The sequence below is a fragment of the Poecilia formosa genome, unplaced genomic scaffold, assembly GCF_000485575.1.
Source record: "Poecilia formosa unplaced genomic scaffold, Poecilia_formosa-5.1.2 Scaffold116, whole genome shotgun sequence".
NCBI lineage: Eukaryota > Metazoa > Chordata > Actinopteri > Cyprinodontiformes > Poeciliidae > Poecilia > Poecilia formosa.
In genome coordinates this window covers 622,325-634,429 of record NW_006800055.1, presented here as the reverse complement: position 1 = coordinate 634,429, position 12,105 = coordinate 622,325, and the positions used below count along the sequence as shown (strand labels likewise).

Here is a 12,105-nt window from a genome sequence, read left to right as displayed (position 1 = left end):
GTTTGGTTTGTATTAAATATTAAAAAAAAAGTCTAGTGTTTCTTCTGGAATACACCAAATTTAACAAAAAACTATTTTACATTAAAAGGCTCCAGCAAAAGAGTTTAAACTTTCCAGCATTATTTAAAGAACATCTTATAAATGCACTGAAAAAAGAGAATGACAGAAAAATGGGTTTATTTGTCACATTTAGTTAAATTAAGTTTATCAGATTTAACAAACTTTATATGATCACTTGTCACCAGTTAACAGAATATATTTAACCTGTTGTTTTTTAGTGTGCATAATGAATGACTCAGAAAATGACATCCAGCTTTTATTTTCCATGTTCATTTTTATTCATACAAGTAAAAAGCATTTGAAACTGTAATCAAATGAGTAAAAAAACAACATATTAAATAAGCAAAACGCAATTAAAGGAAATAGATAACGTATAATAAAAAGATCCCTCACAAAGGGGAATAAAGTCCCAGTCAACATGACTGAACGTTTCGGCTCCTCGTATGCATTGCATAGAAATGGCAGGCGGTCCGGTCAGTGCATCGGCAGACATCAGTGATGTGCATTGTCAGAGTCTTTTCAGGCTGTCAGTAGTTAAGGACCCAGATGTTCTCTGGGTTGAAGTGACTTTAGTGCTGGCGTCTTATTGCGTCTTTGAAACCGGAGCGATTTTCAGGAGAGTGGAGCTGAGGGGCCCGAATTGTCCCTGAAACATGGCCCGTCTTCCCCTGTGGCGCTGAGGGAACTTCCCGTTGAGATTTGGCTCTCCGCAGCTGCCAAACCACCAACCGCCTGGGGGAAAAGCACGGATGGAAAACCTCGTTTAGCTTAAATTGTTGGGCCGATTGGAGCGATTTTTAATCTGGATTCGGGTTTGTACCTGAGAGCAGCTCGGCGCAGTTGGCGTCCGCAGCGAGGTCGTTGTCTCTGTCGGCTGTGGAGAAGGGAAGTCCGGTCGCTCCGGTGGACTCGATTCCCTCCTGAACGCCAGACGAAGGGTCGAGGTCAAGGTGCAGAGCGAACTGCCTCTCCTCTCCGTCCACCTGGAAGCGGTAGCGAGCCGCCTGGCGCCGCCCGGCCTCGTCAGAGAGCTCCACCTGAAGGACGTACTGGCCTTGCTTGGAGATGGAGTGGATGTGGTCCAAACCGAGCCAGAACTCTCCTGGGAGATTAAAAATTACGCTTAGTTTTTGAATGTTGGAAAATTCTGGCTTTTTTTTTTTTTTTTACATTAAAATTTCCAAACTCACTGTTGAGGTCGCCGAATCCTTTCCTGTAGCTTTCCCAAAGCTGGTTGAAGTTCTGAGATCCATCCTGGCGTTTCTGGATGACTGTCCAGCCGCCATCTGCAGAAAAATCAGGAAAACAAATCAGTTTTTCCCCTCCTCTTTTTCTAATTTGTGTAAAAATCTCCTGATAAGACTCAGAAGTGAACAAACTCACCTGGAGTCATCTGACAGAGAACGTTGAAGGGTTTTGAGTTGTCGGGCTGAATCATGTAGACGCCACTGACTCGCTGTCCCTGTGCGAACAGATCCTGACAGTCTCTGGCCAACCCTGCAAACAAAAGCACAACATGAATCAGACTTTGTTTTTTAGCTCTTCTTGTCCATACGTCACTTTTAACAGCCTTGTTTTTGTTTTTCTTTTTGACGTTGCTGCCCTTTCTTCTGAACTTTACTCCGTTTCTGAACGACTCTGCCAGCGAGTCAGACATCATAACTTTAAGTGCAAAGGTGAACCGTTTGGTTACGTCTTTTTTACAATTCATTAATAGCTGTTGCACTGCAAAAACACTAAATATTAAGCATTTTTTGTCTTGTTTCAAATGAAAATAACTCACAACTATCATTCCAGCAGCATTTCGGGGCTGGTTTTGATCACATAGTCTGGTTTTGATTACAAGTTGATACACATAGGTGTATCAACTTGTTTGCATTAGGAACTAAACCAAAAGTACTTGGTAATACTTTGTTTTTGCAGTGTGTGATTTAATTAAAATCTTCTCAGTAGACGTATTGTTTTTCCAGGAGGTGTGAGTTTCGACTCGCCTAACGTTTTTTAACGAGCTGAAACAGTAAAAAGTTACCTGCTTGGTTGAGCTGTGCCTCGCCTGTAAGCGCTCTCTCTTCGTCTCTCCGTCTTTGGGATTTCACCCTCTTATGCGCAACCTTCAGAAGAACAATCGGTGGAGGATTAGAAAACATTCTGGTGTTTGACGTCACAAAGCCGCAGGTTTGCCTCCAGGCGTCTCACCTTGTTCTGCAGGGCCTGCAGGTGCAGACTCTGTTTCTCCAGCTTGTCTTGCTGCTGCCTGATTTTCTCCACCAGCTGATCGATGCGTCTGTTCTGGGCCACCATCAGCCTCTGGAGGAGGGGAGAAGATGCTCAGCTTCAAACTGCTTTACTAAAATCAATTGTTGAAGCGTTGAAGCTTTGTTCCAGCTCACCTGGATGAATGAAACCCTCTCGTGTTCGCTGTCGTTGCCGTCCTTCGTCGGCTCTGTTAGAACCTCCTCCAGTCGGTCCATCCTGGACGTCATGACCTCCGCCTGCTTCTTCACCTCGCCGACCTCCAGCTTCACCTCCTCTCCCAGCTGGGAGAGCAGCCTGTACGTCCCCTGCACCTCCTTGCTCTGGGTCATCAGCGCCTCGCCCTGCTGCTCCTGCCTCCGCTCCAGCTCCGCCAGCGTGCCGTTGACGGCCCTCAGCCGGCCGCTCACGTCTCTCATCTGAGCCTTGGTCTTGTCCACATGCTCCTTCAGGCCCTGGCCGAGCTGCAGGAGGCCGTGGGCCACCACGTTCACGTCGTCCCAGGAGGCGTGCTTCTCCCGGCGGGTTCTGTCTGACGGGAAGCCTGCGCCGGCGTGGACCAGGACGGTCAGGAGGAGGACGGTGACCTGGGGCGTCTTCATGGTTCTGGTCTTTGGGTTGTTTCGAAATCAGCGGTTCTTTGCGTCGAGCTCGAGTCGCTTCAGTTGTCTGCTGGTGAATGGCTTTATGAGGTTTTTATAGCTCTGAGCTGCAGCAGGCGGCGCGCCTGATTGGCTGCTTGGAGGCGGAGGAGGAGGAGACGCAGGAAGGACAGAGGAGGAGGAGGAGACGCAGGAAGGACAGAGGAGGAGGAGGAGGAGGGGAAAAAAGTTCATAGTGGGGACCTCGGCTATGACGCAACCAAACATCTGAATTTCCAGTTAAATCCACAAGCTCCAAACTTTGGGTATCTTGTGCTTTTTAGGTGAATACATTACTTTGCTCTGCATTTATAGAGGCTAAACAAAAACAGTATTACATCGACATTTTGAAAGAATAAGAAAAACGGTGAAGTTTCAGGGCTGCAAAAACACAAAATCTTACCAAACACTAAGATATTCACTACAGACCAAAAATAAGACAAAACTAACTTAAAAGTTACTTTTCAGCAGGATATATAACTAGTTTTTTTAATAAAATATTAAAAATCTATTAAAAGATGCAAACAAATAATTAAAATCAGTAATTAAAAATATTTTTTTTTGCCTAAATCCAATAAAATAGCATTAATTTAGCTTATAGCAAACGAAGGATCTGCATCTAAATTTAACATCAATTCAGAGTCGGCCTATTATGTTTGTTTCTTTTATTTTATTTTTTTTAATTAACTGAATAATTATTTTCTTACAGAATTTGAACCTGGTGAAGCTAAAACTTTGACATTTGAGGAGTTTTTTTTTTTATCTTAAATGCTAAATGTAGATATTTTAACATTTTTTTGCCAAATCATTTCCTCCAGTTAAATCAGTTACTAAATCAGCTGGTGATCTCCATAATTTATAATTTAGCAGCCTTGTGTTGGGAGTCAAAACGACTGACCTTTAACCTTTAGCCTACATTTCATGCATCTGTCAGGACACTCGCGTTAACATCCATCAAACTCTGCAGAGTGGAAACGGCGCAGAGCGAGAAAAGCAGTGGAGCATTTTCCAGTTTGTGTGAGAAGTAGGGGAAAGTTCAACCCTGAGGCCTTTTTACTCACTGGTTCCTGACAATGAAATCTCTCTCACACACACACACACACACACACACACACACACACACACACACACACGAGGCTGACAGAAAACGCTGAGGCATGCATGCTTTGTGTTCTGGCAAGTCGTAACTGGAATATGTCTTTACTCACCATGACTGAAAGCTCATTTGACAGGATTAAACCAGCGTAGCTTTAGCAAGTAAATATTTGAGTTTAAGGCAGATTTAGTTCTGCCAATCAACTTTAAAGGGACACAAAGGCTGATCTGAATTTCACATGTTTGTATCAAATAAGATTATCATTTTTGACACCTTAAGTTTGAGAATCCCAGTGGTTGACAGCTTAATGCTAAGATGTGACTTTCATGAAGCATATTATGTTACAAAATATCCATCTTATGGTCTCAATTTAGAAGTTGAAGTCAAAGTGAAGTCACTTGTAGACAGAACAGGTTTTCTGTTGCTTATTTCTAAGTCAAGTCAGGGAAGAGTGGGTACCCCAACATGGCCGACCGACTGTACGCCAGAGATCTCTCCACTTTCAGTTCTGAATATTTTGATTTGGTTGTTTGTTTTTTTTTGTTTTTTTTTTTTTACTCAAGGAAACTAAGGCATTGTTGACCGTCTGTACTTTTAGACTGCATTTACACCAATCCTGTTTGGTCTGCTTTAGTCTAACTCTAGTTCGTTTGTCTTGAACACGTGTCAAACTGAAGGCCCGGGGGCCAAATCTGGCCCACCATAGCTTTTTGTTTGGTCCTCAAGACTCCAGACGCTAAATTACAACAATCAGTCCATCCAGTTTTCTGTGATTGTGGAAATTCACATCCTGCATTTTTTCCTGCTAATTCATAGCTAAGTTTATTGCAAATTTTCCGCAAAAACGGTCAAAAGCGTTGGGTTTACTGACCACTAACTCCCACCTGTAGGTTTCAGTATCTTGCATTGAGACTCAGTGTTTCGGCCGCTTTGCAGTTTTCTGGGAGTTTGTTCCAGATTTGTGGTACATAGATGCTGAATGCTGGACAGAAAACTAGTGTAAAAACGTTAACAGCTGATATGAACTGCTTTAAGGAAAAACTGAAAGAGAAGGACAATGACTCATGACTTTGGCACAGGACTGTGGTTTTAAAAACTAATCTGATAAAACAAAAACACATCGGGAGACGCCTGTTATTAAATAGTTTCGTCATTGTACCTACAAGCTAAGTCGTACTTTCGGTGATGAATTTTACAGAGTCTTGGTTTGCAGGGTGGAGGAAGGTTTTGTTTTCACTTTGGGAAAACTTTGCCGCTGTTCCAGAGCACGTAGCGCTGCGTGCTGCAGCTCCGCACGTACGTCCTCGAACCTGCTGCCCCCGTCAGGCAGCGCTCCAAAGGGTCCAGTTTGAGCAGCGGCAGGAATCACTTTTCCTATCCCAGCTGTGTCAGGACACAATGTTCGACTCGCGTTACCAGGCTGCGTTTGGAGCCTGGACTCGGCTGCAGCAGCTGTTTCCTGCCAGGGCTGCAGAACCACTGGGGATGTGGAGGAATCAGCAGGACTGGACTTCTGTTCTGGTTCTGTCTCTGGCCACCAGGGCGTCTGAAAATCATTAAACCAAACCTGGATGCTGTAAAGTCGTCTCTGGTTATGTAAAGGTTTTTTTCTTTTGTCCGGAGTTAAACTTGTGGATCTTTAACCTTTTTTTTTTAGCTCATTATCTCCAGGCATCTGGTTGGCTTTATGTGGAAACTTCAAACAAATGGATGAGTGAAACTTTACCAGGAAAATAAAATATTGGCTGAAGCAAGAGAATCTGATTCAGCTTTGCTAATCAGACTTGTTACAAAAGGTTATTGCAAAGCTAACATGTTTTTGTTGCTATTTACACCAAAAGACACTTTTTCTCCTTTTATCTTCACCAAATAAATCAAATTTAATCTGACTGGACAGAAAACATTGAGGTCTGGACTTTTAATGTTTTATGTGCTTCAATCCAACTATTTTATTGACGGCAGTTCAGTATATTATGGAAAGTGTCAGTAAATCCGTCACCCTACCACCATGTTTTACTGAAATGCTGCATTTCATGAATGCGGTCATGAACATTTTCCTCATCTGCCATGATTGAAGCCAAGAGAGCTTCAGATTTTGTTCTGGAAAATCCGGATTCGCTCTTGGAGTGGTTTTGGTCCACCACCCACTTCCAGGAGTGTTTACCACTGTCCCAAAGCTGTTTGTTTCTGATCTGTTTTTTAAATGTCTGGGTTTGACGTCAGACCCGAGGTAACTGCGCTCTAGTTAAGAAGTCAGAATTTCAACATGGCGACACACCTAGCTCTTACAAGCACATCAGCAAACATCACTTTCAATTTGTTCAGTTTAGAGTTGCAGGCGCAACATGTAACTTTGATTATTAGATGCGCTCGTCATGTAAAATAAACATGGTTTTATCGAAACGCAAAGTCGTAACTGGGTTCAGTCAGAGTTGCTTCCCAGTGGAAAATTTGACTTCGGAGGGCGTTCCAGTTGATTTGGGAAGTTGAGATTTCCCAACTTGAGTACAACTGGAATGCAGCAAAACTCACTCTTTGGTTACCTAGCAACAACCTGTTGAGTAACTTGTGGTTACCTAGCAACAAGCTGATGAGTAACTTCCGCAGCAGCAGTTTAAGGTTTTGCTACTGTGCCTCATAACTGCTTAAAATTAAACAGCGTGCAGTGAAAACTGGGGATAAACAGTTCAGGTTGGCAGTATTTCAAATATTTAAAACAAAAACTAATCAATAAGTATTGATATTGACTGATGTGAAACATTTATCCTGTCAGCCATATTGGCCAGCCCTATTGATCAGTTATCTTGTAATTTAACAAGACGAATGATGACTTTTCTTTAAAGGTTGTCAGGTTCATTCAGATAGTGTTTTTCAGTAGATCTATGAAGTCATTTGGAAACTTATCTTGTATATTTACTCTGCTTATCTAGTAAACAATGAAAACACGATTATCTGAAACATTAAGGGAGGGACAAATACTTTTCCAAAACACTGAACAAGGAAACTTCAGATCTATTTATTAATGGGCAGCTTTGTGCTTAGTGGATTGGATCTGACGTGCAGAGCGACACACACACACACACACACATACACACACATACACACACAGCAGGATCCAGACAGGCGCATGCAGAACGTGCACTGCTGGTTGTAAACAATGGATCACGTCTGTCTGTTAAAACACTGAGTGACTCATTTCCTTCTGTCCACAGGAGGAAGTTTCAGTTTTCTCAGGTCACCAGTTTGACTTTTCAGCCTCTGTTTGGTTTTATTTCAAATTCCCTTTCATTTATTATATCATAATTTTTCAGTTGTAAACCTCAAAACAACTAAGACTACACTCACACCAGGCAAATGCGACTCAAGTTAAATTCCTTGACATAAATTATATTTTTATGGCAGTCTGGACGACACCACTCTGATCTGTTCACCCCCCCAAAAAAATCAGATTTGAGCCACTTCCAAAAATATCTGATTGTTTTCAAAGCGCCTGCAGTCTGAACGGTGATGCTGCATTTTATTCAACTTTTGTGAGATTGATGAGAGACATTGGTCATAATTCTGCACCAGAAGAAGACAGATCGGATGTAAACAATGGATGAAAAAAATTAATAAAAAATTAAGAATGAAGTTTGTTCCACTGAAGTGAATCGCTTCACATCCTACCACTCCTGACTTTGAGTCAGTGCTCCACGAAATGCTGGTGCTTTTAGTTGTGGTTTCTGTTTATTAGCTTCCTTCACCTTATTACGACTTTGTAACATTGTCATGTTGAGTAAACCTGATGCATAGACTGCAGCATCCACTATTGCTTTTGTAAACAATGCGCTGCTTTGTGACGTCAATGTTCTTCTGCAACACTGATTGCAGTCGCATCATTTGGATAGAATAAAAATATCCTTTATTGAACCACAATGGATACAGAAATTCAGTGGCATGAACCACAAAACAAAAATAATCAGATTTCAGCAAAAACTTGGCATGCTGTGTGGCCTTAATTATCCCGAGGAAAAAGTGGTCTGATTTGTTTTCTTTGGCATATTGGAGCAAACATTTCTAAGCAAAAATTAATGAACATGATCAAAAACTGACATTTTATAAATGTATGCAAATTATAATAAAAACAGAAAACAAAATGAAACCAAACTGTTCCAGATTTTCTTAGATTTGCTTTCACAAGCAATGACCTAACTTCCCATGGATCTCGGTTTAATGTTTCTGTGTCAAAGTTTAAATGTAGACGGAGCCTTATTTGGGCCTGCATTTAAAGATAAATTATCTGTAACACAAACACAGACGGCTCCTCTATCGCAGCTCTGGGTGACACTGATTGATGAAATGTGAACTGATTCCACATCTTATCTCAGAGTTTATAAACCAAACGCCGGTGGAGTCGGTCTCCGGTTCGTCAAAACGTCCTGAAACATTCCTGAAATGTCTGTGATTCATGATGGGAGGGCTGCACAGCATGTTCCCTCACGCACATGGGCACGCATGTGTCTCCGCGGAGCGATGGAGGTGTTTTACAGAACCCAGTGGGTTAGTGTGTGAAAGGTCGGGCTGCTGTTACGTGTCTGGTATGTTGCATCAGCCCCATGGACCGTGTTTGGGACCAGGCGTGCACAGCTGTGGGGCCGCATGCAACGAGACCCGGAGAAACGCATGGACAGAGGGGCCGCTGACTGATCAGAGGGTATTTTTAACTCCTGTCGGGACCTTTGACCTCTGATTCTAGGAGTTATCGGTTACTTCACAGAGCAAACACCAGAATGGGGGAAAGGGAAACAAGATGGCGCAGAAGTTGATAAAACTCCAAAATACATTTAGGTAGAACTCGGTAACAAAAAGGTTGATTTATCTCAGTAAAAAGTTAATATTTCATAGTTTAATTAACTCCTGAGTGATAAATTTCCTACTGCAGCTATTAAGGCAATACTTAAAAAAAGTAAAAAAAAAAAAAAATAATTATGAGAATAAAGTTGTAGGAGAATAAAATCATAGTATTACAAGAATAGTCATGTGAGAATAAAGTTGTAGTATAAAGTTAAAATAACACAAGAACGTCATATGTGAACAAAGCCGTTAATTTTATGACTTTATTCTTGTAAATGTATTTTTATTCATTAACGTGGCCATAATAATGATTTCTAGCTTTGCTGTAAATAATTTTTTACTCTGGCTTACGGTGAATGAAAACTCAAAATGTAATTCCTTCATTCACTCAAACGTGCGTCTGGAGGTCCGGGTCATTCGGGTCAAATTTGGCCCAAAACAACCATTTCTATGGTAAAGAACCAGAGTGTTGCTCTGGGCTCCTTGTGTCCCATTTTTTAAATATGAAAGTAAATTCAGCGTTTTATTAAATGAAGTCCAGTATAAAGTTTTTACAGTCGGTGATGATTTGTGGTGCCATTTTATCAGGTTCACCGGGTTTTATCAAGTGCAAAAAGGGGGAGTCAGGAGTAGGTAAACTACGTAAATATGCTGCTGCTAACATGATAAATGACTGCATGTTTGAAAAATATGAGGTTTAACACACCTTTTCTTTCTTAATTCCAGATTTCTTCTAGAAATCCCATTAAACCATTGTCTTTACTGATGGCCTCGTCCCGTGTGATTCTGTTGACTCCCCCTACTGGTCTGGAGGACTTACTGGAGAGTTTTATGCTTGCTGTTTTTGCTTATTTTGCCATTTTTCCTTTCGTTTTGTTTGCAACATTTTTCTGTGATTGCATTTTTTCTTCAATTGCAGTATTTTTTTTCTGTGGTTGCACTGTTTTTTCCAGTGTTTTTCCATTGCAAAAAAGAGAATGTTTTTCTCTTTTTTTCTACCAAAAACTGGATGACAAAAGTCTTCAGTTTGGTGCTTTTGTCTCAACTTGCCTTTTCTTCTTCTTCTTTTTTTTTTAAACTGTTTTGCTTACAGAGATATAATTTGTTTTGTTGTTTATGTTGTTTTGTTTCTTTATTTTGGATAGTTTTGCAGCTCCAGTGCTAAATGTTCATTGGAATTTAAAGTTTATTGATCTTTGACAATATGTTTGTGCATCGTTATAATTATCATGATTATTGTTTACCACAGTAACCAGCTAGGTTTGTTTTTCTGACAGGCCTGCTCGTCTCCCACAGTGGACGGTTTGTTTTTGTTTGAACAGATTCTGTATTTCGGGCCGGGCTTCTGGCTCGTTTCAACGTCTCGGTTTCACGTCACGGTTTTTGGCTGAGCAGCGAAGTGGGTGAAAGGTTGCGCTCGTGCACAGCTCGTGTGCGGCCTGTGTGCGGTTCGCTGATGTCACGAGGGATTCAATAATAGCAGCTGTTATTTACAAACCAGAGGCCGATACTCCATCCTTTCGCTTCCATCACTGCGACCTTTTACCCAGTTTCCTCCTCTCCTAAACTCTCTGCATCCCCGTGTTTCTCCTCCTCCTTCCCTTCGCAGTCTGCCGTTGCACTTTCACCCAGAGAGAAAAGATGTTTCCCCGAGGCGTCTTCTCTGATCTCAGACTTTGTGAGTCAAAGGTCGTCCGGTGTGTTGATGGCGAAAGCTGCTGGTTTTCCCCTTGTTTTTATGAGATGTTTGGCTCATTCTTTTGGGTTTTACGAGAACATTAAAACATTCGAGGTAAGCGTTAAAACCCACCAAAAAAAAAGGACTTCTGTGTGGAAATTATTATCGTTTACAAATTCTTTTGGGGTGAGGAACTGTTGACATGTATGTCATTACTCTGCCGTGTTTGTTGGTGATAAACTTCCTTTGTGCTGATTCAAAACAAACATGTCGGCTTCTGTCCGATCCTCCCCACAGGATCAAGTTCTGGTCAACGGTTCCTTTCACCTTTCACCTACTTCTACATAAACTGTGATTTCTGTTGGTACTTTTTAAAATAAAACCATATTTAGCAAGTTTTGATTGACTTGTTTCAAAATCCAGCAGTTCTGCTTGTTTAATTTTTAATGTTGTTTATTTGATAGAGACATAAACAATAAACACAAGAGAAGGGAAATAAGAGGGAAATAAATATTTAAAACTCATTAATGCAGAACTACAGCATTTTTTTAGTGTATTAAATGTCACTACAATGAAGTATAAAAAATGTGGCTGCATATAAATTCAGCTTAATCTGTCTCTATTCAGGAATGTCACTAAAAAAAATTATCACAATACTAAATTACAAAAAATAGAAAAATAAAATGGCTTAAAATAGCCTAATTTAACAAAGTCGCGCGTTTGTGCAGAAATGTTTTCCAAGTGTTTCAGGATTATTTTAATCATTGATTCTATTTATGATTTTTATTATGTTAAAGTCCATTTTTTAATTCCTGCTGATTGTGAAAAATGTATTCAAATTTTATATAGATTTTTTTTCATTTTCTAATAAATCTATGTTGGCATTTCACAAAAGAAATGTAATATCTGCTTAAAGAGTACCATTGGTTTGGAGGAGAAATGTTGGTTAAATGTCAGAAAGTGGGTTTTATCCAACTGTAAAACATTTTAAAATTTGCATCCGTTTGGTTTTATCATGCAACTCTGATAAATAATAATTAAACAGAATAAAATAATGTATAGAAGTGCTTTAATGTCACTCTATTTTCTTGTTTGGTTTTGTCAGTAGAAGATGAATAAATGTTCTTATAAAATGGATCTCAACGGGACAAACCTTTTAAAATATTATTAAATGTTGGAGAAACGCTTTTAATCAGAGCTTGGTGATAGAAAGTGTAATAATCTAAATGAATTCAGAGTATCCTGACAGAAACACATCGTTGTTTACCTTTAACAACTCGGCACCATTTTATTGAGTTTAATACTCGGCGTTCAGAAAGTTTAGCAGGTTCTTTACAGCAGATAAAAATCTTCTCTTTAAAATGTTCATAAACATCTAAAACCTGGAACACGCCATCTTCATCTTTGTCCATGAGACGTTTTCATGCTCTCAGTTTGGACTTTCACCTCTGACCTTTGACCACTATGTTGCAAAACTCACATTTCCCCCCCTTTAAAGTCCAATAATGGCGATTGGTTTGCTGCTGAAACCTGACCAACCTCTG

General features: G+C 40.5%; 1 protein-coding gene across 1 annotated transcript; it reads right to left on the bottom strand.

Moving 5' to 3' along the window:
• Positions 1-305: 305 nt before the first annotated feature.
• Positions 306-2,993, bottom strand: LOC103143842 (angiopoietin-related protein 4-like). The gene is made up of 7 exons (XM_007560545.2): positions 2,451-2,993; positions 2,257-2,367; positions 2,090-2,171; positions 1,444-1,557; positions 1,251-1,346; positions 881-1,162; positions 306-792 (listed from the first exon to the last, which is right to left on the bottom strand). The coding sequence occupies exons 1-7, from the start codon at positions 2,913-2,915 to the stop codon at positions 644-646; spliced, it is 1,299 nt and encodes a 432-aa protein (XP_007560607.1). The 5' UTR covers positions 2,916-2,993; the 3' UTR covers positions 306-643.
• Positions 2,994-12,105: the final 9,112 nt, after the last annotated feature.

Coding starts and splice junctions, on each gene's coding strand:
- LOC103143842 (XM_007560545.2), bottom strand. CDS start 2,915: ATGAAGACGCCCCAGGTCACCGTCCTCCTCCTGACCGTCCTGGTCCAC. Junction 2,368..2,450: donor AGAGGGTTTCATTCATCCAG/GTGAGCTGGAAC, acceptor CCCCTCCTCCAG/AGGCTGATGGTGGCCCAGAA. Junction 1,558..2,089: donor GGCACAGCTCAACCAAGCAG/GTAACTTTTTAC, acceptor TTTTGTTTGCAG/GGTTGGCCAGAGACTGTCAG.